We start from the raw sequence: 25,853 nt of genomic DNA on the forward strand, positions 1-25,853 counted from the left end.
AAAAGCAAGGCCGCAAATGTGAAGGGACAACTGTATTATGATCTCCAGAGTCCTAGTCCAATGTTGAAACATTACACCAAACTGGCTCCCATGTTTAATTTACAGTATTACAAATGACTATCATGCCAGCTGTGATCTTTTCCCCCATCCAAAGTTCACAGACCTCCTGAAATAGATTTCAGGGGGTCTGTGAACTTGGGTGGGGGAAAAGATCACAGCTGGCGTTGCCTATGTTCAAAGCATTGCCTGTGTTCAAAGCAGTTGTTCTTTCCATGGTTTCAGACTAAAGCCGTTGACAAATCTACTTGGAAATGCTGGGGATTGAAAGTGGAAGAACCATCCATGTGTGAAGCAGGTGCTCTGACTGCTAAAACACTGCCAACGTGGGGCAAGGCGATGGAAACGAACATGCGAGGGGCATGGGAAGCTTTTCAGGTAAGCCAGGTTACCCATTTGGGATCTTGCAGTTGCCGACTGCAAGCCAAGATGCCTTATTGTTCTCCGAAATGCCGCAGCCCCGGGGTAGAAAGCTACCCGTTTCCACCTAGATAATTAATGACACCCTTGCTTTGTTATTCCAGCAGCTAATTCTAGGTTTATTCCAGCTCACAATTAATTCCAGGCTTTAAAAGCGAGGGAGAGATTTCTCAAGGTACCCAAATTATAACGCTCTGGCATTTGGGATAATTGTGTGTCTGCAAACATGCTGCTATTGTCGCACGTTGGCAACTGAAGGGCTTACGGTGGTAAATCTACCTGATTGCAGAGCGGAGGCTGGAAAGAAATGCCACAGAGGTATTGTGTGTGTGTGTTGTAACCAAAAAGGTTACTAGAGTGGTTCATTGAGTTAGACAAGAGTGTCCCAGAGCTTAAGAAAGTTTTGTTTGGACTACAATTCCAAGAATCCCTATCTAGATTGTAAGCCTGAAGGCAGGGAACTGTCTATTATCCCCTCTGTTATAAGCCACCCAGATTCCCAGTGATTGGGCGGCATATAAATAAATACTACTACTACTACTACTATTATTATTATTATTATTAGCATTAGCATTCTGGGGACTGGAGTCCCTCAAAATAACATTTCAAGGCTGTAAAAAGTTCTCATCTTTGGAACCGATGACTGGGATGGTTTTTTGGAGAGCCAGAAGGACCCACAAAAGTGGAGTCGAGGGGCACACTTTGCTCATATTCCAGAAAGTGCAACGGTTTAATCTGGCATAACAGGGCTTGCTCAACCCTGATGACAATGCCACCCACGTGCAACATTTGAGAATGTCTAACCACTTGTGTCACAGCATTTATACCAGAATAAAGCCCCAGCGTGGTCCCATCCACCGCCTTGTAATAAGGCTGGAACGAAACCACATGGCCTCTTTTATACAGTTCTTTTGTCCCCATCCCAATTTCAGGCTTATAAGATCTGTCTCTGTTAGGCTATTTAATGCAACCCCATGTACTGATATATCAGATATAAGTCATAATTTATGGTGGGGGGAGAAATAAAACAATCGGCTAACAACTGGATTGCTGCTAGACTCCTCTGAAACTAAAACTGAGCAAAAGAAGGGGAGTGCTATTGCTTTGGACAAGTTGGCCAGAATTCTAGGAGAACCACTTAGTTGCATCTGTGTAACTGAATAGTATCTTCCAGCCTGACCCATATAGCCACGATCGTGTCACCTCTTAAACTTCTCTTCCTCAGGCTAAGCATACCCACCTCCCTAAACTGTGCATGGTTTCCAAACCTTTTGCCATTTTGGTCACATTTTGGAGTGCTTTGGTTGTATCTTCCTGCATGACAAAATGGAGTTGGACTGCATAGCCGTTGTGATCTCTTCCAACTCTGTGATTCTACAGAATTAATCTGAAGTTTAAAAGAGCAATCCAAATAGCTCCCAAATAGGTGGCTCAGCTTGGATCGCTTCTTTCAAATTCAGAATAAAACCCTGCTTGGATTTATTGCCCTAGCCCTAAGCTTGAAGGCAACAGCCACCACTGGTTCTATAACCATTTGTAGTCTCTGACTGGGTTGCCTTTGGGCATGGCGTCTTTCCTGACTTAAACTTTCTGGACAGTTATTGATAGACTTCTCTCCTCTCCCATTCAACTTGAAACAGCGGCAGCTTGCATCTCCGTGTCCATGGGGCAGTGGAGTCACTCCAGGTTTGGGATCACTTTAAAAGATCTGCCCAAGGCACTGAACCTGGTTTGGTGACGAATCCAAGACCTTATACAGCTCCTGAAAGGCTCGAATAAATGTGTTTTGGCTAACTCTTTTAAACTCTTTGGAAGTCTAGATTAGACTCAAGAATGGATTCGCCGTTCCCTGAACACAGGAGACATAAGCTGCCCATATTTCCTTGAGACAAAAGTGGGACATTGGGATGGCAAAAACGGGACGAGCTGATGTAATATTTTGTACTCCTGAAAAGGTAAGATGATAACGAAAGTTTTATTACATGAACCTGTTGAGCTAACCATTATCCTTCTGTGACAGAACTCATACAAAACTGTAAGTAGATGTAGAGGGGGTCTGTATTTTGTAATGATCGTACCATGAATACTTCCCTGATGAAGTAATCTTACGCAGCAAATTTCAGTCTTTCAATGTCTTACCATCAAGATTTTGGTCTTTCAACACCTTACCATAAAGATTTGGGTCTTTTAACACTGTACCATAAAGATTTTGGTCTTTCAATACCTTGCCATAAAGATTCTGGTCTTTCAACATCGTACCATAAAAATTTTGGTCTTTCAATACCTTACCGTAAAGATTCTGGTCATTCAACATCGTACCACAAAGATTTTGGTCTTCTAGCACCTTACCATAAAGATTTTGGTCTTCTAGCACCTTACCATAAAGATTTCGGTCTTTCAACACCTTGCCATAAAGATTTTGGTCTTTTGATATCTTACCATAAAGATTTCGGTTTTCCAGCACCTTACCATAAAGATTTTAGTCTTTCAGCAGGTAAAAGATTTTAGTCTTTTTACCTTACCACTTACTTCTCACACTCCATGACACATTTTGTGGGGTGGGATTTTCAAACCATTTTTGCAACATAGCAGGGCGTCCTTCTTGAAAATGGGACAAAATTGACATTTATATTAAAACAAAGGGGTGGTCTGGAAATATGCAAAAAAAAGTATTGTCCCATTTAAAATGGTGCGTATGGTTAGTCTAAGGAGACACCATCGCTCACTCCTTGGAAGCAGACCTTTCCAAAACTGGAAAACAACCTCTCCCTGCCACCTCTCTTCTGCCTATCTCAGGCCATCCTTATGAAATCGGGTGCCTCTCTCTCAACCATCCAGAAACAACGTCAAGGAAGCCTGACCGCTTCCTGGACTCCTCCGCCTTTCTATTTCCCACTCTCCCCCGCTTGCCCACCCAGCGCACAACCTCTTTGTGCGTCTGTTCCAGAAGGGCCTTTAATGGCTCTCTCAGAAGGTAATTCAATTGCAGCAGAATCAATAGGCAAATTACTACTCAGGCTCTATTTCACGGTTGTTTTCAGAGAGGAAAAGCGAGAGAGAGAAAGAGAGAGAATGGCTTTTAGGACTCTCCCCAGCTTGTTGTTGCAAGGTACCATCAGAAAAAGGGAAAAAGAAATGAGAGTACAGTAGGTATCCCTTGGGGTTTAGTTCCAGGCTCCTCTGTGGATCACAAAATCAGCAGATGCTCAACTCACATTAAATACCACACAGTAAAATGGTGTCCCAATGGCAAAATCAAGATTGCTTTTTAGAATTTATATCTTTCTGGAATATTTTCAAGCCGTGGATGGTTGAATCGGTGGATAAAGGATCCTTGGAGATGGCGGGCTGACTTCATCTCACTAAGGGACAGTTATACGTACAGTACTGAGTCACAGCCCAGTTTGGAAAAGGGGACCTTTTTGGATTACGCGGCTCCCACTATCCAGCTGCTGGTGGGGGATTCTGGGGGTCATAGTCCCCAAAGCCATGTTTCTGCAAGCTCTGCTTTTGTGCGTGCCAGTTTCTCACCTTTTGCAATCAGACAGGCTAGCGAAGGAAGGAAAACCATCTGTTCCAGCTCCGTCTTAAGGTGTAGAAAGCCTTCCGGAAACAGGTCACCTTGCCTGGAGGTGTAACTTAATCATCTACCATCTTCCCGACGCCAGGAGTTCCCTGCTTGTGCTGTCAGGTTCATTGCTCGGTCTTGCTCACAGGGCACCCCATGGTTTGCAGGCCCTTTATTATCCGCAGATGCACCTGGCTGCCCCAGCTGCAATGTTTCCTTCATTTTATCTTGTTTAAAAAGTGCTAGAATTGGCTGGGCATGCAGGAAAAGAAAGGCTTTGGTCTAATCCTACTCCAAAGGATGGAGCCATGGTGCTTCAGTTGATATCAAACTGGGATATTTCTACAGTGTGATGCATCCTTAGTCTACTTAGGATTTGGACTTTAATTCTCAGAAGGCCCAGCCAGCAAGACGTAAGGAATGATGGGACATGTAGTCCAGATGGCTAAAGCTTCCCCAAAGGCTTTCAAAAACACAATCTGGGGAGGAAAGACCCAGAAGGGAGGGAGAAGGAACTGCTTCCAGAATAATCTAGAGAGGACAGAGCTGGCTCATAGACTGTTGAAATTGGAAAAAAACATGGAGAGAGAATGGCATGGAGTCTTCCAAAAGAGGTCATGGAAGGCTGGCTGACCTGTTGTAACTCATGCTGCAACATTTCATTGCAATTGCCAACCATCTTTTATCATTCCAGAACTGTAAAACAGAGCTAGAGAGAACCAAAGGGAGAGGAGCGCCTTTGAAAATCAAGGCTCCTGCCTGGAAACCGCTTATTTTCATATTTCTCCAAACCTTGCGGCGAAGCGGCTGAATCTCTCAGTGGCCACAAAGTGTGCAAATCCTATCCTGGGAAGGAGCGATATGGAGGCAGAATCCTATTACCAAAAATAAGGTGATGCAGCTGGTGTATTATTGTCACTCTGTGTTGACTGAACCATCCGCAGGATGGATTTAAGGGGGTTCAAAGGCAAAGAGATAGCAGCGTCTATTCTCCCGTAAGCCTTCTCTGCGGACTTGGCATATGATGCCCAAATCATTGCCATCGCATTGATGATCTTGTAGTGGAAAAGTCTGTGGGACACCACCATCCAATTCGTAAAGATCATGAGAAGTTATAGGGTTTTTTGTGGGCTTTTCAGGCTATGTGGCCGTGTTCTGGAAGAGTTTATCCCTGACGTTTCGCCTGCATCTGCGGCCGGCATCTTCAGAGAATGGTGGCATGGAGGTGTGTGGGGTATATATACTTGGTTGGGGGGGACGACGTGATTTACATGTTAATCTGTGTTGACCTGTTGGTGAATAAACTCTTTCAGAACACGGCCACATAACCCAAAAACCCCACATAAAACATGGATGCTGGCCTTGAAAGCTTTGGTTTCACATCATGAGAAGTTCTTTATCATATATCTTCAGGCTAACGCCTCTTGCCCCGGTGCCTGGCATTTTGAAAGCCTTTCAATATTTCAACAATGTCTGGGAATGTTTCATGCATATCTATTGGTCTCTCTTTCTCTTATCCTTTTGACCTCCCTTAGCTTTATTTTAATCGTTGGCTTAGGTAAGAGAAGTCCTTTCTTGACTCTCACTGCCGTTGGTATCACCTGGCGTAGGTGCCCGAAAAGGGCTGCTTGGGAGGCGTGGCGGACTGCATCACCCTCCATCCCTCTGCCTCACTTGCGTACCCGACACCCCACCAGATCACCAGAGCTAATGCCATGATCTCTGGAGGGACCGTTCAGAGTTGGGCATAGCTGCTTGGTGAGCAGATATACCGTATCTTAAAGGGGTTCAAATCTTAAACAGTAGGCACCCCCCAACAGCGGTTACTACCAAGGGGAGCAATACTGCGGCTCATGGAGGGTCTTGTTCAGGGTCTGGCACAGCTGCTGGGTGGGCACCCTTTCTTGCTCACCCAGCAGCTACGCCAGCCCAACTGAGTGTATCACCCTACTGGGTATAACCCCTTGGGTGTCACCCAATACAATCCGGACCCCTCACACCCTCCTTGTGACATCTCTGAACTGGCAAATGGATCTTTCCAGGGTAACAAAAAGGAGGGAGGAAGAGACTTGTTTTTAAGTTGAGATTAGAACTGGGGACCTCTGGATCCTTGGCTGAGCCTCTAAGCCAGTCCTTCATGCCTGTTTCTGCATGGCAGCCCATAAAACTCCCGAGCTCTTGAGAACTCTTTGGAGTCGAGAAAGGACTTCTCTTCCCTAAGCCAACGATTAAAATAAAGCTAAGGGAGATCAAAAGGATAAGAGAAAGAGAGACCCATAGATATGCATGAAACATTCCCAGACATTGTTGAAATATTGAAAGGCTTTCAAAATGCCAGGCACCCGGGCAAGAGGTGTTAGCCTGAGGATATATAAAGGGCTGTAGAATCATCAGTCTGGGTCCTGTGGCGGATTGACTCCTGTCCCTAGGGCATCCAAGTTTCATCAGTTTCTAAGAGGGAAAAGAAGAGAAAGAGGGAGGAGAAAAAGGAAGAAAAGGAGGAAGAGGAAGAAAAGAAAGAGGGGAAAATCCCTCCTGCTTTCCACTTTATCAAGTCATGTCATCCCATTATGTGTCAAAAGTGCGACAGTCTCAGTTTAGTCATTTTGGCACCTAGGGTAGCGTTCAGGCTTGGTTTGATCTCAGGCCCTTTGATTTGTCTTTTTGGCAATTCATGGCATCCGCAGAACTCTCCTCCGGCGCCACATTTCCAATGAGCTGCCTGTCAGCTTTCTTCACTGTCCAGCTTTCGCAACCATGCACAGAAACTGGAAATACGATGGCACAGATGACTCTGTTTTTGGTATTCAGTGACATGAGAGTGAGAATCTTATCTAGTTCCTTTGTGCCCATCCTTCGAAGCTTTAGTCTCTTCTTATTTATTGACTACATTTTGATGAATGATTGAGCTCATGCAGAGAAAGTATTTGAGTATTTCAGTGTCTTTGTCATCCACTTTGGAGTTATATAAATCCTCTGTCGGCATTATTTTTGTTTCCTTAATGTTCAACTGTAATCCCGCTTCTACCCTTTTAGCAAGAGTACACCGGCCCAAATCTCTACCCTTTGTGGCAGTTTTACTACTAGATTTTAGGGCCCATTGCCTTCAGAACTGGTGCCGGCGTTTTCCTGTTTTCCTCTTCCCTCCTCTTCCCCTTTTCGTTTTGTGCCATATCTTTTTATGTTGCAAGCTTGAGGACAGCCACTATTAAACTTTGTTGTTGTTTTATTGATAAGTTTATACCTTTCCAACTGTATAAACACAAATCCCAAGGCTCTTTTAAAACACAGAAAAAACACATCTTCCAATTTCAGTTTTTTGGCTGTTTTCAATAGCAGAAAGGTTACAGGGAGTTCCAGAGACAGAAAATCAGGACCCGCTCCAATATAATAAATGCTGAAATAAATCAAATACTAAATAAGCGACCGTCCAAGATAAGCCTAAGTCTAGCTAGGTACGACATCAAGCAGCGCTATGACGGCTAAGTCAGACCTTACCTTTCTGTAGTGAGGTTTTGGCAACTGGTTTTTTGCCCCCCGATCGATGAACATTATGAAATGAAAATGGTGCAATGGAGAAGGATGGGTGGGAAATGGGGTTGGGGTCATGGGGAGCATACAGAAGGAAGGGAACCGGGTGGGACAAACAAAAAAGAGAGAAATAAATGAACAAAGAATGAGAATGGAGACAAAGAGATGACAACGTAGGTGGCAATGAGTTACTCAAATGCTCAGTTATAACTATGCAAAGGGACCCTTTCATACGACATGGTTGTAGCACTATGATTCCACTTGGGCAGCTATGGCTCCATCCTATGAACTCCTGGGATTTGAAGGTTGAGGAGGAGCATTTTGGATGCTTAGCCAGAAAATTGATCAAACTATAAATCCCAGTTTATAGCTGAGCAGTCCAAAGCCCCAAGCAAATCCTTCTCACCTTAGATCTCATTCCCCACGAACTTGGTTGACTATAGTGCAGTTCAAAGTCAGAGTTTTTACAAGTTAAGGACTTGAAAGTCCTGGGCCTGGATGGAAAAATGGCACAATTCTTCCCACATTTCAATACTCCTGTATTCTTTCCATCCAAAACATGAAGCAATGCACAGAGTACGGTAAATACCTACCAAAAGGAAACCAAACAGGAATCCTCATCTGCACAGAGGACCACAACTCCCATCAGCCCCACTAAAGTGAGTCACAAAGGTGAGTCACAGCCATCAAAAACCACTATCAACCTGCTACTAAGGTGGGGCTGATGGGCTTTGCAACCCATCATAGCAGGTTGAGGGTAGCTTTCGATGGCTGCAACTCAGCCAGTCAGATGCGCCACCCTCATTAGCCTCCTTTTGCGAAGGCAACGAGAAATCACTTCTTTTGTCACATCCCGCCTCGCTCCGCTGACCCGCTCTTTGCTGGCCGTCGTTTTAATGGGTTTGTTCGGTGCTGCACTTTTTCCCTTTATGATCTGACAAATAGCTAACAAATGAGAAAAGCACTCAACGCGGTCTCAGTGAAAAGCGTGGGGCGGTGGCGGGGATGTGCAAGGCAACGGCGATAGCCACAGGAAAAAAAGGTCTCGGAGGTACGCAACCTGACACATAGATGTGCCGCACATGGCCTCCATAAATGCATGAAATCCCCCATCTTGACATTTTGTGTTTAATTAAATCCCCAAATGGGGAAATAGGAGATTTATTTGTTTTTAAGTATAAGGAAGGTTCCTTCTCTCTGGTTTGGTGTTGTGTGCCTTCAAGTCGTTTCCGACTCATGGCAACCCTAAAGCAGACCTATTAAAGGGTTTTCTTGGCAAGCTTTTTCAGAGGGATTTGGCATTGCCTTCCTCTGCGGATGAGAGAGTGCGACTTGCCCAAGGCCACCCAGTGGCTTTCCATGGCCGAGCTGGGATTCGAACCCTTGTCTCTAGGGCTATAGACCAACATTCAAACCGCTACCAGAGACTCATGGAGAGAAGCAGTGAGCAACGTACCCCTGAAGGCTTTGGTGCTTTCTTTTCTCCCTTGTGAATCACTTCCCTGATACACAGATATCAATTGCTCAGTTTCGGAAAGGAAAGGTAACCCTATCCTTTTCTACTACAACTCCCACAATCCCCAGTCAGGAGTTGTAATCCAAAATACCAGTTTGAGGATTCTGGGCGTTGCAGTCTAAAGAAGCAGCTCTGGGATTTTCCCAGTTTTGGACTCGAACAGTTTTTTTTTATTAAACCCAAATCCTTCATGTCTTCCCAGTACCTTCTCCGTTGCATTATTATATTCTAATCTCTCGCTGTCTCTAGATATGATTTCCTGTAGAACATGATCCCAATCGCGGCTAATCTCTTCTCTCCCTTTCTTTCTTTTTCTCCCCGCTTCCAGCCTTGAAAATAACTGATCCGCCTTATCTTCTCTCTATCAAAAGATGTCTCATTCATATCCCTTTTTGATCCTCCCGCACCCGTTGCTTTTGATGTTAAATACAGAGCTCACTCCGGTGTTTACCGCTCTCGGCTGAAAGGCTAAATGCTCCAAAGGCGAGCTGGAAATAATGGCTTGTAAGGATGACAAAAAGAGGTGTCCCTCCTCTTATCCTTCCTTCCTCTCCTCCTGCCCTCCGCAGCTCAAACATTTATGGTCTGTGCTTGGCTTAAAATTCTGGGCAAGCCGACATAAAAACCTATAAGCGTCATTGATATCTTTTTTAAAAGGAGAAAAACACAAGCAGATCCTTTCTGGATTATATCTGTCCAGCATCCTGTTTTAATCTGTGTGCCAGTTTCGTCAAACCCCCTTCTCATAATTTCAAAGGTGGGGAAACTTGAGGCTTTGGGAACTATAGACCTTCCGGATCACAGCTCCCAAAATCCCCCAGCCAGCTTCTCAGAGTTATAGGCCAAAAAAAGTAACTTTTCCCAGCTACTACCATACTCTGTGCCTGGTCAAGAGGTTGAAAAGGAGTCAATGAAAGCATGGAAGAATCCCAGAGGAGGTTGCTTGCTGCCTCTCTGTTGATGTTGCAGATATGATATGTATGTACTTCGTTGTTATTGTGATATTGTTTTATGCAAAGGCCATTGGCCAAAAGCAGTAAAATTTGGCTGCTGCCTCTCTGTATGCGCGGCTGAAAGGACTTGTGCCTCATGAAGGCCATGCTACCTTCCCTACTGTACCTTTGTTTGGAGGCTTCCCAACATTTCCACAGTTGTGGGTTGTTGTGAGGATAAAGTATAGAGGAAGAAGAGCCATGCCTTGAGGTCACTGGAGACAAGGTGGGATTAAAAAATGAACTAGTTCATATGTCAAGAGTAGGGAACCGCCATGTTACCTTCCCTATTGTACCTTTGTGTGGTGGTTTCCCCGCTTGCAAAGAACCCCCGTTCTAAAACATTGAGTGGCTTCTCTTAAAGCTTAGTTACCTGCGGTATAGGTTGTAGACCAAAAGGTAAATTTTCCTAGCTACTACAAGGGGTTGGAAGTGGATTGAAGACAGCATGGAAGAACCCCAGAAGAGGTTGCTTGCTGCCTCTCTCTCTGAGCAGCCGAAGGGATTTGTGTCTCCCGAAGGCCAGAGTCCTCCGACATCCATGCTACCTTACCTACTTCTTTGGTGGCTTCCCAGCTTTTCCACAGTTGTTCCCCCCCCCCTTCTAAAACATAGAGTTGCTTCTCATAAGGCTTAGTTATCTATAGTGTGAGTTGTAAGCCAAAAGAGGTGGGTATTTTTGGCCCTACGTCTCTTGGTCTTAGGTCCCAGCCACCACTGGAACGTGAGCCACAAGTAAATCTCTGGAACTGAATTCAGATCTCAGGTCGAAACAGGCTCCCTATCCTTCGCATATGAAGATTTTTCTCCAATGAACTCTTCTTTCTCTATTGTTTATCCTCACAACAACCCACAACTATGGAAAAGCCGGGAAACCACCAAACAAAGGTACAGTAGGGAACATGGCATGAAGAAGGACTCTGGTTTTCAAGAGGCACAAGTCCAGTCAGCCACTTATACCGAGAGGCAACAAGTGACCTTCTCTGGGTTTCTGCGGCCCACCGTTTGCCCTTTCCTCTCCTGTATTGCCGTCACAAATCCTCCTTGAAAAATAAGAAAGAAAAAGCAACCTGTTCCTCCTCTCCCTCCTGCCTCCTTCTCTTCCTCCCACTTTTTCCGCCGATCATCTACTCCCCCCCCCACTCCATCCCTGCAAACTCCTCTGAAGGATTTGATGCTATCCCCAGGTGACGCTTGTTAAGAGAAGCCACATTTCAACTCCTACACAGCCTTCCTTTCTCGAACGGCATATTTTTCCCCTTCTGCAAAAAATTAAAAAGAGCATTTATTTTATTTTTAAAGAAATTTTAAAAGCGTCAATTGCTGCCAATTATGCAGCTGCCTGAAAAAGCCGTTTGCGGGATGTGATTAGCAGCGTTCGACGGAGCCGTTTATAAACCTGACAAGCTGGTCAGGAGCACCAAGTAAATAATCATGGCATTAGGACGCGATCAGCCGTTCTCGCTGATACATAACTCCTACTGTATTCTTTTTCCTCCCCAAAAAAGCAAAGAGGTGGTGTGAGCAGAGGAGCCCCAAGTTGTAAAGAGTCAACAAAGGAATAGCAGCAACCATGAATGGCCAACAGCCTTCCGCTGGACCAAGCCAACGTTTTCCAACATTGGGATACAGAAGGCATTTCATCATCATCATCATCATCATCATCAAGATATCCATGTCTCAAACATCTAAAAGGTCAGTACTGGAAGAGGATGAACGAGGAGTGCCCATCTATCACGGATATATCTATCACATGTAGGCTGGATTCGAACTCTGGTCTCCAGAGTTGTAGTCCAACACTCAGTGAATAGAAGGAAATCCACTCAAAGCAAAGACTCCAGGGCAAAGCACTGCCTTCCCCGATGTTGTTGGAGTGCAACTCCCATTACCCCTAACCAGTGTCGAGGTTGGCAAAGGATGATGAGAGCTGAAGTTCCACAGCATCCAGAAGCTCAACATGGGGACCCAACAAAGCATTAAAGGTATACTCTGCATTCTCTCTCTCAGTGGGGCTTTTGGTTTCTCTGTTGCTGGGTTTTGGATTGATTTCAGTCTGAATTTGCAGACAGCTATTCAAGGTGAGGAGCCCTGTCCCTGAAACACTTTCTTTTGAAGTTCAGACTAGATCATGGAGCAGATTCCTTTGCAGACATGGAACTCACTGGCGACACCAACCCTAGTTGGTGAATGATCCAGCAGTGCCAACTGTGGAAGAACCACAGAATTACCTGTGTCCCAGCAGAGGCAAAGGCAGGGAAGGAAGTCGCCCAGAGAAGCGACGGGAGACCTCCTTTAGAGGCATGTTTTTTAGCCACAGGGGACCCAGATGTTATTTAGAAGGTCAAATTTCTCATGGCACAAGAAACATCAGCGCCGCACAGAATCCTAGAGTTGAAAGGGACCCCAAGGGCTTATCAAATCCATGCAGGAACACATAGTCAAAGCACTCCTGACACATTGCCATTCAGCCTGTTTTCCCCATTGGAAAAAGAAAACCCTATTAAGGTTCTTCCGAGCATCCCTCCACTTGACCGCTGGATGCCACCTGTTGACTGACACCATTCTTGCTGTCATGCCCTTAGTAGTGGAATGAGAGGATACAAGCCAAGATATACAGAGTTTGGGAATCTTGCATCTGAATGCATCTGAGGAAGTAGACCGAAGTCTACGAAAGCTCATGCTGCCCATTTATTTCTTTGAGTGAGTCTCAAAGGTGCAACAAGAGCTCTCTATGTACAGAGTTTGGGGGACTACAACTCCCACAGTGGCTGGAAGGATTGTTGTTGTTGCGTGTTTTCAAGTCCTTTCCAACTTATGGCGACCCTAAGGTGAACCTATCATAGGGTTTTCTTCTCAGGGTTTCTTCAGGGGGCATTGTCCATCCTCTGAGAGAACGTGAGTTGCCCAAGATCACCCAATGGGTTTCCATGGCCCAGTTGGGATTCGAACCCTGGTCTCCCCATGGATGATCCTGGGAGTTATAGTTATAGTCCAAGGAAACATAATGGCCGATATCTACAGAAACGCATTGATGGACTCCGGATTTTTCTTGCAGGGTGGTGGTGGTGGGAGTTGAAAACTCCTTGAAATGGAAAAGCAGCATGAGGATCTCAAGTTAAAACGAGGTGGCAACTAAGGAAAGAAGTGGTGAGAGAATTACTCATTCCTCATCTCTATAGTCATCGGCGCTCCGAGGTTTTTTGGCTGCGTAAGTGCAACTTTGGGCTTGTAGATTGGAGAACAACCAGGTATCCATCCATCCGCCCACCCGCTCTCCCTGAATACCACCACATGCTCAGCACTTCAACAACTTCCTACGTTTTAGGAGGGGTTTTTTTGCTGGAGAGAAGGAGGGAAAGATACTGATTTAGAGAAAAAAGGGATCCAGAATTCCCAAAGGAAAGATACTTTCCTCCATGGATTTTAACCCAGTAAAGATCCTTCACCGCGGCGTGGTTTGAGCGTTGGAACTATGACTCTGGAGACCAGGGTTTGAATCTTGGCTGGGCCATTGAAACCCATTGGGTGACTTTGGGCAAGTCACACTCTCTCAGCCTCAGAGGATGGCCATGGCAACCCCCCCTCTGAAGAAACGTGCCAAGAAAACCCAATGATAGAGTTGCCTAAGGGTCGCCATAAGTCAGAATTACTTGAAGACACATGGCCAAGTCACACTTGCTTATCTTGCTTCATCATTCCATATTGGCTTTCCTTTGGCGCTTGGGAAACCCACATACACAATTGTGACCCGTGTGTGTCGCACCTACCTTGGCTTTGTTAATTGTGCAGTGCAGCGCGTTGTTTTCTTGGTCGTACAGCAAGCTGAAATCTAATGTTCCCAGGGCAGCTGGAAGAGAGGAATAAGAAAGAAGAGTATTTAAAAAAGAGATAGAAGGTTGTGATCCTTTGAAAAAGGAGATTAAGTGAATCACCGCTTCTGGAGAGCCAATCCACCCGAAAGGCCAAGGGTGCATTGACACTGTTAAAACAATGCAGTTTGATACCACTTTAAATGCATTGTTTTCACAGTGTCGATGCACCCTTGGCCTTTTGGGTGGATTGGCTCTCCAGCATCGGTGATTCACCAAATCTCCTATAGAAGCCTGGGATTTGTAGTTTCGCTAGGTCTTTAGCCTTCCCTGCCAAAGAGGGCTGGTGCCTCACTAAACTACAGATAACACTATGCAAAGGGATCTGGTAACATCTTGGAGACTAACTGTGCAAAAGTAGTTGCAGCATAGACCAAGTCTACAAAAATTTACGTCATCTTCTCTTCACCATCTCACACTGTCTCACACTCACACCATCTCCTCACCATCTTCACCATCTCTTCATCTTCTCTTCACCGTCTCACCATCTCACACCATCTCTTCACCATCTTGCACCATTTCACTTTCACACCATCTCTTCACTATCGCTCACTCACACCATCCCTTCCACTAAGCGCCAGCATTTTAAAGCCCATTTCTGCACAAAGGCAGGCGTTTGGGACCAGTGGTGTCACCGCCTGGTGCGGTCCAAACTCCCTGCACCCCCAAAGTGATGCCACAGAATATTTAAAGATTAAACAAGGCTTGAGAAAGTTAGGAATTGGGGACCTGTGTGGACAGACCCTGCCATATTTCTGCAGTATATCAGGCTATGGCCAGGGCTTTCCGATAGTCTCCCTTCCTTTCTCTGACCAGCCAGATCCTACCAACACTTTGCTATCCCTAGAGCAAAAGTCAGCAACTGCGGTCGCTAAGCATCCTACCCAAGGGAAGCCATGGCACCGAAGCTAAAGTGGGCCTATTAAAACCGGGTGCCCAAGGGGCAGGAAAAACCCCATAGAGGCTTGTTAAAGATTCCAATTACAACAGGCAAACAAGGAGCCAATTTTCCAGTGTTTCGGAGGAAAACGGAGCCTCGGAAGGGCCTCCGTCGAAAGCCGTGTCTTGCACATTCTTGATTCACGATCTGGTTTAAAAAGTAGTGGGAGTGAGGCCCTAGTAATGTTTTCAGCTTTTGTTTGCATCCCCTCCATTTTGCCGTGCTTCGTCTTCCTTTGTGTTTAGGACACCTGGTCACCCGGTCTTTTGTGGATGTTGGGTTTTGTTTTATTTTGCTTTACGGCCATCTCGGCTACCCCTGAATATGTTACCATCCAGGCCATCTGTTCCCGTCGCACCTTAAACCAGATCGGAAGTGTGCATGTCCTTGAACAACCCTGCTGCAGGGCCGCAGGCGAGGCTATTTGCCTAAGATGCTAAGATCCCCAGAGATCAGCGTAGCTCAGGTGATGGATGGGGGAAACGTGTGTTCAGGGATTCCCTTCCCTGATCCAAGGGCACCTTGAATCTCCCAACAGCGGTGCAGCGGACAGAGAAGCAGCGTGTGGGTGCCGCCGATGAATAGGGAGACTTTATACTTGATGGCCCACATTTTGGAACAGATGGAGAGGGTGGGGATTTCCTTTGGTTTGGGGCCTGAGAGAAAAACTTCCCCAAACTTGCAAACATATGCCAAGGCCCTGGTTAACAGACAGAACGCTTGGTAAACATATGCCAAGGTGGACCTTGAAATGTGGAGTCCGAATATATATATAGACACACACACAGCATAAATGAATTTCATGTTTAGATTTGGGTCCCATCCCTGCAAATATTCTAAAATCTGAAATCCAAAGCACTTCTGGTCCCAAGCATTTCGAAGAAGGGAGGCTCGACCTGTATTTAATGTTTAATATGTATGTATTAATATGTATTTTGTTAAATTGTTTTAGTAGAATGTACACTTCAGGCAGGTTTATTTTATTTTATTCTATTTTTAATGGATTTGTGTACAGTGCTGTGTGAATTTACAGCACTCTATAAATAAAGCTTAATAATAATAATAATAATAATAATAATAATAATTGAAAGTGAGAGAAACAAAACTGACAGAAGGCTCTGGCTTAAGCCAGTCCGGGGCATCACTGCAGCCTCCAGACCCTATGGGACTATAACTCCCAGCAGCCTCAAGCTAAGGGGAAAGGATGTCAACAAAAGCAATTCAGCAACATCTCTAGTACTTTGCAGTTTCTCCTCCAGGCTTAAACCCCGTTGCTAATCCCAAACAGAGTAGATTCGCTGAATCAGTGGGTCTAATCTATTTGGGACCAGCAATTGGATTTAGGTCAATTGGATTGAGGGCTGAGCGCTTTGAAGCCTGGCTGTGAATTTGTCCCAACACAATCATGTTTGTGGGACCGAATTAGGCTACAGGAGGCACACCTTCTCTAACACCAGCGTGAAAGTTGGATACAACGGGGTCCTTCGTGTACTTAAACAGGAGTGGGCACCTCAGCTAGGTTCAGGGTCCAAATTTCCGCCCCAACCCAAATTTCCAAGTATGGCACTGACTGCCCCAGATGGACCGAAACCATCCAACTGTCCCGACTTGGCAGGAACAATCTCCATTAATCCTCTGCCGTCCCACTTTTCCAGGCACTTTTAAAAAGCCCCGGATTCTCTCTCTTCCTCCAGCATTTGTCCACAGATTCCTTCAACTGCTGCAAACTGAGTCCAAAGTGCAACAGGAGTTTGCGCTCCATTGACTCAAGAAGAAATGAGGGGCAACGTCTTGCCCTTCCCAGGAGGCTCAGGCAGAAGCAAACAGCTGCAGCCTCTCCTAGCTTGTGCATCCTTCCATATTAATATATTTTGCCATCTTGATGACACTCTGGTATGGCTTGGCCATACATATCCCGGTTTTCAGCTATGCAGTGTAGGAGAGTATGTAGCATCTTTCACACCACGCTTTTGCAAGCAGTAATAGTAATAGTAATAGATCCCCACCTGGATCAAAGGTAGAAAAATGTGGGGTTTTCCAGAATGTGAATGCAAATCCAGCAGCCCACAGCACTAGGAAAGCTGCAGGAGACAGCCGTGTCTGCTTAGAATGGGACTGGCATTCCTTCTGCAATACTACTACTACTCCTAATAATAATAACAATTGTTAAGAGATGTAAATTCACTAACTGGATTTAGATCCCCACTGTTTCTCCATCTCTACTGCCCTTCCAAACCCCTTTTCTTTTTCAAATGCCCCAAGGACATTGTCATAAACTGAATCTTCATTTTGTTTTAAAGCAGAAGAGGAATTTTGAGTGGGACGCAGCCCTGCCTCCTAGAAACTCAAGTGAAAGGCTTGACCTTTGGACGCCGCAGCAAACGTACCGGTATGCTTTCCTCTTCTTCTTTTTATTTTTAAAAAGCAGAATCAAGTTCAAAACAGTTTGCCTGAATTTTATGTGCAACCTTCAAACCGGGAAGGCGAGATCACAGACTCTTTGACTACGGCTCTGGAGACCAGGGTTCGGCTGTGGAAACCCACTTGGGTAAGTCGCACTCTCAGCCTCAGTGGAAGGCAATGGCAAACCTCCTCTGAATAAATTTGGCCAAGAAAAACCCATGATAGTTTCACCTTGTTGTTCTTGTTTGCCTTCAAGTTGTTTCCGACTCAACGGCAACCCTAAGGCGAACCACTCATTGGGTTTTCTTGGCATGTTACTTGGAGGTTTGCCCTTGCCATCCTCTGAGGCTGAGATTGTGTGACTTGCCCAAGATCATCCAGTGGGTTTCATGGCCAAAAGTTGGGAACGAATTGAAGTCACATACCATGACTCCTAGAATCCTTCATCCAACTGGGATTCCTTCATCCAACTGGGAAGTCTCTTCTCATAGGGCATGGTTTCCAAACCTTTCACCATTTTAGTCACCCTCCTTTGGACACGCTTCAGTTTCTCCTAAAGCGACGTCTCCAAATTCTCAGTCCCGCAAAGGTTGGCCAACCAGGCCTGCCCAACCAAAAGAGAAGTATACTTTTTTCGGAGTACCAAACCCTCCATCCATGCTTCCTTGCCTGTTTCAGCATTATAACTGTCCCCAAAGGAAAGTTTCCGTCTCCATTTTTGACCGCAACCAACACAGACATCTTAAGCTGTTTCTGGTCAGGGTTAATATCAGCCTCTTCCCCAGGGAAGACAACTGGAAAAACCTTTTGATCTCCACCATGCGCCGGCAGCATAAACACAGTTATAAGAGGAGGGACGGAGACTTTTTCCTTCCTTAACAAAATCAAAGGAAGAACCACATTCCCCAGCTGATTTTTCTGAATGCCAGTCAGCATACAAGAAGTCGAGGGAACAATGCAGCGGGCATATTAATTTTGACAGAGGGCCATGGAAGTAAGTTGTTTGCCATTATATTCCAGACAGCAGGAGGTGAGAGTGCTTTGTAAGAACTTTAACTTGAATTTATTTAACACGTTCAGGGGGAGCCATAGAGCAAAGGACAGTCACATGCAAAATCCACAACCCAATTCGGTGCATGTCAGTTCACCAGATTTTGGGCATGTCGGTTGACCAGATTTTGTGCGTTTCAGTTGACCAAATTTTGTGACAACGCCACTATAAGGTCACCTTGTTGTTGTGCCTTCAAGTCATTTCCAACTTAGGGCAACCCTAAGGCAAACCTATCATGGGGTTTTCTTGGCAAGATTGGTTCACAAGGGATTGCCATTGCCTTCCCATGAGGCTGAGAGAGTGTGACTGGACCAAGGTCAACCAATGGGTTTCATGGCTGAGCCAGGAATCAAACTCTGGTCTCCATAGTCCAACATTCAAACCACAATGCCACACAGGCGAGGGCTATCAAAAGTCAGAAACAACTTGAAGGCACACAATGACAACAACAACAGATTCCTATTGGGATGCCAAGTATTTGGAGTTGGTTTGGTCTCGAACGGTCAGTTAAGATCCATTAGCTTGGCAGAGATATACATTGTTAGGAACTGGTTTGTGGGTCTGAACAATACACTTGCCCCATTTTAAGACTCTTTAGGGGACACTCTTCTTATGGAGCTGTGGCACATCCAAACATATCCCACTGGAAGCCATATATTTATGCAATGGATACGAAAAGAAAGGCGAGCTGAGGGAAAATAGACGTGCCATTCTTTCATTTCTTTGGAAAAGCACCCCATAAGGTGCAAAGCTATGTGAAAATGCAAGTCTCTTGGGGATTTGGCGGATAATAATGAGCCAACCTGACATTTCTCATACAGAGCTGGGGTGACTGGATATGAACTATTAATACCTCCTGAATAAAACCTGCGGCCGGGAGAAGATCGAGGAAACAACAATGGCTTTCTATTCAGTCTCCTATTTGGAAGGAGTCCTGGTTGTATAAGGATTAGAAAGAAAAAGCATTTAAGGATAAGCAGAATACAAGGACAGCAAGTGGAGGAAGGAAACAGATGTCCAGTCCTACTGGTGGCTTCCACATCAGGAGTAATGGGTGATCTAGAGCAAGTCACACTCACTCAGCCTCACAGGATGGCAATGACAAACCCCTTCTGAAGAAACCTGGCATGATAGGTTTATCTTTGGTTCACCTTGAGTTGGAAACGACTTCAAGATACACAACCACAACAAGGGCGGTAAATAAGTTGTTGTTGCGTGCCTTCGAGTTGCTTCTGACTTATGGAAACCCTAAGGCAGAACCGATCACGAGGTTCAGAGCGCTTGTGCCATTGCCTTCCTCTAAAGTTGAGAGAGAGTGACTCGCCCAAGGCGACTCAATGGGTTTTCATGACCGAGCCAGGATTCGAACCCTGGCCTCTAGAGTCAACCTGGAACCACTACATCTTTCCTGAGAGGTAGATCCCCCTTTTAATTGTTTCGCTAGCCTTTCTTGGCTACATGAAAAAGTATTCCTGGGGTTTTTGTTTCAGCTTGCTTTGTGTCAGGTGAAGATTTCATCAGAAACCTTTCCAAAAACGCTTGGCACTCAAAGGAATATAACCCACCACTTATCAATGCCATCCAGTCCATCGGCACAGTTATAATTCGCCGCTGTTTAAATGATCCCCCAGCGTCTCAGGCAATTAGGCCTTCCGCGTTTTTCAATTTAAAGATGGCCTTCGCCATTTGCGCCCCTGTGCTTGGGTTTTTCCCTTCGCTTCTTTATTGCTTTTGATTCCCAGAACGGAGAACGAAAGAGGGGAAGGAACGAGCCGGACTGAGATTTTAGAGGAAAGAAAACAAAACATCGAGAGATGAAAAGAATGGGCAAACCCATGGGACTTGGGCAAAGAAGCAAGGTAGTGCAACATGATGATGGTGGTGGTGATGGTGATGATGTATCTGTCAAGGAGTATAAATCTATGCCCAAGAGACACATAGAACTATAGAGCTGGAAGAGACCTAAAAGGCTATCTAGTTCAACCCACTGCCAGGAATACACAATGCAAACACTCCCAAGAAGTGGCTATCCAACCTTTGCTTGAAGACCTCCAGTGATGGAGAGTCTTCTTCGGTGGCAGTCTATTCCACTGTTGAATAGCTCTTGCCATCAGGAAAAGGGACCCTTTAAGAACTGTTTTTAAAGGAGAAAGGTTCAACATTGTCAGGCAGGTTGCTGTTTGTTTTGCTTCCTTACAGGTACTCGCAGGGAGGGCAGGTTACTTCTCCTATCCAATATCATCCAAACAAGCTTGTTTTCTGCTGCTCCAGAGAATAGGACCCAGAGCAATGGATTCAAATTGCAGGAAAAGAGTTTCCACCTCAACCTTAGAAGGAACTTCTTGACAGTAAGGTCTGTTTGACAGTGGAACATGCTTCCTCAGAGAGTGGTGGAGCCTCCTTCTTTGGAGGTCTTTAAACAGAGGCTGGATGGCCATCTCTCGGAGGTGCTTTGATTGTGAGTTCTTGCATTGAGGGGGTTGGACTGGATGGCCTTTGGGGTCTCTTCCGACTCTAGGATTCTATTAAGTGTTACCTTCTTGGTGCTGTCCCTGCTGCTGAATCTATTTAGGACTGGTTTTCAATACTTCCAAAGCCTGAAACAGACTTTCTGTCCCACTCACTGACATGGGAGTTATCAGCCTTTGCTGGCCAGAAGGCTTCCTCTTCTTTATAGCATCATAAAACGAACCACTGGAATCAAATAGAAGAAGCTTTCTTTTTCCTGACACTCTGAAGCTCTACCAAAGCCAGAGCTGTGCAAGCACAATCGCAGTGACATTATTTTGAAGGGGAGCACAAGATCGGCTAGCTGATATTGCAGAGAAACAAGCGGCCGGGGCGGCTGAGAAATACCCAGGGAGTTGGGCCTGAAAAGACAGGCGTGCGCCAAGAGAAGGCAGGTTGGTCGACACAAAACCGACTGCATTGTCGGTTTCAGAGGTTGGCAGCTGGCTGCCTCGAGGCAGTTGCCTCGCCAGACACTGTCTTTCCCCCTTGGACTTCTTGGATACTGCTCTGCGGAAAAAGAAGAAGGGAAAAGACAGGCCAACATGGGAGGTGAGGGAGAAAAGGAGGAGGAATTTGTATCCTATGGAAAGGATAGTACTGCCTAGTGGTTCGATTGCCTGAATAAAAAGAATGGAGATCACAAGGGTTAAGGCCCTATTTAATTTACTTATATGCCGCCTTTCTCCCAGACCTAGGCCCCATACAGACTGCCAAAATAAAGCTGCTTCAGGTCACTTTGGAGGTATGCTGTTTAAATGACACACGCGTCTTAAGAAGCCAGAAGCTGCGCCAAAGATGTGCTCCAGTCCTTAGGACTGAATCATGGCTTTGGTGCGGCTTCTGGACTCTTAGGACGCATGCATCATTTAAACAGCATGCCTCCAAAGTGACCTGAAGCAGCCTTATTTTGGCCTGTCTGTATGGGGCCCCTAGTCAGCTGTGAAGCTGGCCAGATGGGTTCTAATTAATTAATAATTAATTGATTAATAAGTCCATTATTCGCAGTCAGTTGAGGACACTAGCAACCCCCCAGCTTTCTGATAGCAGGCCTGATCGCAGATAAGGAAACCTGAGGAATAGATGCCCAAGTGAGATGTAAGTGGTCCAGGAATATGCAGGCGGTGCCGGATGTTGGTTTTATTTAATGAATCCGTGCCATATTTTAGTCCAACCTCTAAAGGAGGTCTCCAAGACGCCAAACCCATTTGGTGATGGGCCCCTAAAAAGTGGCCTTTGAAGGGAACTTTTAAAATGTAGTTACAGTGGAGACACATTCCATGAATGTGGGAAAATAAACAACACTATTCCTTTTGGTTTTTGCGGGGGGGTTTCGGACTATGTGGCCATGTTCTAGAAGAGTTTCTTCCTGACCTTTCGCCAGCATCTGTGGCTGGCATCTTCCTTTTACCTAGGAGGACACCTCTCTAGGCATCTCCAGGTCCACTCTGTGGTCAACTTCCGCATGACGTTCGTTGATCATAGAATCATGCTGGAGGACCTACAAATGCCTAGAGAGGTGTTTTCTCTAGGAACGTCTCGGTTCCCCAGCAACAACTCTATGGTCAACTTCTGGCAGAGTTGTGCCAGAGGAACCTTTTAGAGGCCAAGTGCCCAAATTGTAACCCCAAACCCACTTATTTATTGCAAAGTGCCGTGTCCCTCTGGCTTTCCAGTAACAAACTCTGGAAAACTCTGTGTTGGGGCGACGGCACATGTGCCCACAGAGAGGGCTCTGAGTACCACCTCTGGCACGCGTGCCATAGGTTCGCCATCACTGACCTAGAGATTCCTAAAGAGAACATATGAATCAAAACCGCAAATGATCAAATCCGCAAAAGTCAGTGCCGCGAATGCGGAAGGCTGACTCTAGAACCTTTTGCTTGTGGTATGAACAAAGTGGGGTCGTTCCCATACATTACTTTGCATTTGAAATAACATCATCGCAAAGAAGAGGTTGCTTTGTGCAGGAAACGTCCTCGCTCGAAACTAGGAACCATCATTCACATTTTCACGTTGTTCTATTGCCGTCCTTAAGAAACCAGAAAATTTGAAAAACATTCGCCCTGCCGCAAAAGACTGCGAGCATTTTTGCTCAGCTGTCAATAACTCATCACACTTATATTGGCACAATGAATGGCATTTCTCACAATACAACACTGTGTAAACCCAATGCCAGTGATAGCGCTGGCCCACCAAAGTGGATTTGTGTGTGCTTCTTTCTTTTCTCTTGTATAACCGAAACTGCGGAGGGGAAAAGTACAACCACGTAAAAATAGCAGCCGTGGCCATATGCCAACCGAGTGGGTTTTTTATTCCACTGATGTCTCTCGATCCTTTCTCAAACTTCATTCTCTTCCTCTTTCCTTCTCCTCCTCCCATTTCCCACCCCAACCCTCCAATTCAGACTTCTTTGCTTCCTTTGCTGAATTTCTTTTGGCACCGCTCAAATGCAATCTCCAGCCTTTTTGGATCCTTCAAGGTTTTCAACAGCTGCTAATGAATATATATATATAAATATCTTGTTATTACAAGAATGTTGGCTGCTTCATGCTCGGAAAGGAGGGGAGAGGAGAGACATAGTACTCTCCACCCACCCTTCCAAAATCCATCTTTATTTTTCTTCTCCCTTGCTGAGTCATTTTTGAAACGATGCTTCCCAAATGCTCCTTCTCGTCTCTGGTTGCTGCGCGCTTGGAAGTGCAACCTCAGCACACAACTTCAAAGAAGCCGAAGGAGGGCTGCGCTTGTGCCGCCTTGCAATAACTTTGTCCTGTGGGCTCATTCCAGTTCGCTTACAATAGGAAGGAAGGCGCTCAAGTCTTCAAGAGGAAGGAGGAGACCTGTTGAATTTCTCCCTGCAAGTGTCGCAAAAGTCAGCAACCATCAGGATCCTCAAACATAGCATTGTAGAATGATAGAGTTGGAAGAGACCTCAAGGGCCATCCAGCCCAACCCCATTCTGCCATGCAGGAACTTTCATTCAAAGCATCCCCGACAGATGACCATCCAGCCTCTGTTTAAAGACCTCCAAAGAAAGAGACTCCATCACTTTCAAGGGAATGTCTTCCACTGTCAAACAGCTCTCACTGTCAAGAAGTTCCTCCTAACGTTTAGGTGGAATCTCTTTTCCTGTAGCTTGCATCCATTGCTGTTTCTTATTCTCTGGAGCAGCAGAAAACAAGCTTGCTTCATCCTCAATATGAAATCCCTTTAACTACATAAACAGGGCTATCATGTCACCTCTTAGCCATCTCTTCTCCAGGTTAAACATCCCCAGCTCCGTCTTTCCTCATAGGGCATGGTTTCCAGACCTTTCACCATTTTGGTGGCCCTCCTTTGGACATGCTCCAGCTTCTCAACATCCTGGACTGTGATGTCCAGAACTGGACACAGTATTCCAGGTGAGGCCTGACCAAAGCCAAATAGAGTAGCACTATTACTTCTTTTGAACTAGACACTATACGTCTATTGATGCAGCCTAGAATTGCATTGGCCTTTTTATCTGCCGCATCACACCGTTGACCCACGTTCAACTTGTGGTCTCATACATGTTTTCTACTATTAAAAAATATCCTCAAAGGTACTATCTCCAGCAATAAGGATCCAAATCCAATCTCTGTACTACTTTAACGCTCTATATCTTAACCTCCAATGCTCATGGTGTATTTTTGCATGAATCACTATTGCTGGGCAGAGCAGCGACTCACACAGAGAAACAACAGAGAATGAACAATTCTCCTGTATCTCCAGACTGGAGACGGACACAAGTTGTGCACAGTGTGGAAAGATGGGCACGCTCACTGTTTGGCATCAGAATACAGTGGGCCCTTGATATCTTTCATAGGATGGAGCCATGGCAGTTAAAGCGGTGTCATACTGTATTAACTCTGCAGTGTGGCAGAAGCCTTCTTTGGACGTTTGGAATAGAGCTACTGAGTCTGGGTCTGCTTTTCTTTGAGTCTAGGCAGCTTTCAAAGATGCAGACGAACATTCAGCAGATCTCCTAATGGAAAAAACCTCACCAAAACAGACACCTGGTGTTCTATGAAGCATTTAATTCCCCGTCGGCCTTTTTGCTGGTCTACTCCCTCCGCTTCCCAGATGTGCTTTTCTTATTCGATCCATGGGGGTCTCATTTCCGTACGCGACTGAATTTTAGCCGCACCACCTCTTCCAGGAAAGGGTTTGGGGAGGGCTTTGTATTTTGCAACCTGATGTTCTCCGGGGAAAGTTCAGAGGGGAACACATTGCTGGCATTTGCCCCCAAAACATGCCACCATTCAAGCTGTAAGCATTTATTATTCCCCACCTAAGCGATGACCTATGAAATAACTAGCAACCAGCTGGAACAATTACAGTTGTTCTGCCATTTTGCCACCATTGCCACCATTGCCACCATCACCGCCACCACCTTTGGCATTTTCCCATTTGAGAATGTTGCCTGTTTTGCCACCTTGGATAAAGGAATCGGAGCCAACTGGCTATGGAGCACCATGATGGGATCCCTTGTTGGGTAGGATGTGCTGCAGCATTGTGATCTATATAAATAATAGTAATAATAGTAATAATAATCCCTGACAAGAGGGGACCACTTGTATAATCTGATCGTCAAATGGAGGAAACAGACACATTGGTGTTATATCCAGTGTGGCCCATTCCTGATGCAAATCAGCCCTAGATATTGGCCCTATGAGGAAAGACCTAGCCTGGAGAAGAGAAGTTTAAGAGGTATTATGATAATCTTGCTTAAATATTTGAAATGGTGTCATATTGAAGACAGAGCAAGCTTGTTTTCTGCTGCTCCAGAGAATAGAAGAATAGCAATGGATCCAAACTACAGGGAATGAGATTCCACCTCAACATTAGGAGGATCTTTCTGACAGTAAAAGCTGTTACGACAGTGGAGCACATGCCCTTGGAGAGTGGTGGCGTCTCCTTCTTTGGAGGTCTTTAAACAGAGGCTGGATGTCGGGGATGCTTTGATTGTGAGTTTTT

The 25,853-nt window shown here is 45.5% G+C and overlaps 1 protein-coding gene and 1 long non-coding RNA gene across 2 annotated transcripts in view; one reads left to right on the forward strand and one right to left on the reverse strand.

The window, feature by feature from the left end:
* Positions 1-25,853, reverse strand: part of DOC2B (double C2 domain beta) — a 65,660-nt gene that overhangs the window by 34,057 nt on the left and 5,750 nt on the right. The window contains exon 2 of the mRNA XM_042442833.1: positions 13,852-13,931. Within this exon, the coding sequence (XP_042298767.1) occupies positions 13,852-13,931 (80 nt within the window). The remainder of the gene's footprint in view (positions 1-13,851; positions 13,932-25,853) is intronic.
* The window catches only part of LOC121917125, a 51,534-nt gene that overhangs the window by 8,186 nt on the left and 17,495 nt on the right, over positions 1-25,853 (forward strand). The window contains exons 3-4 of the long non-coding RNA XR_006100962.1: positions 283-435; positions 17,197-17,282. This is a non-coding gene — a long non-coding RNA (uncharacterized LOC121917125). The remainder of the gene's footprint in view (positions 1-282; positions 436-17,196; positions 17,283-25,853) is intronic.

Source organism: Sceloporus undulatus, chromosome 11 (assembly GCF_019175285.1).
Source record: "Sceloporus undulatus isolate JIND9_A2432 ecotype Alabama chromosome 11, SceUnd_v1.1, whole genome shotgun sequence".
NCBI classification, from domain to species: Eukaryota; Metazoa; Chordata; class Lepidosauria; order Squamata; family Phrynosomatidae; genus Sceloporus; species Sceloporus undulatus.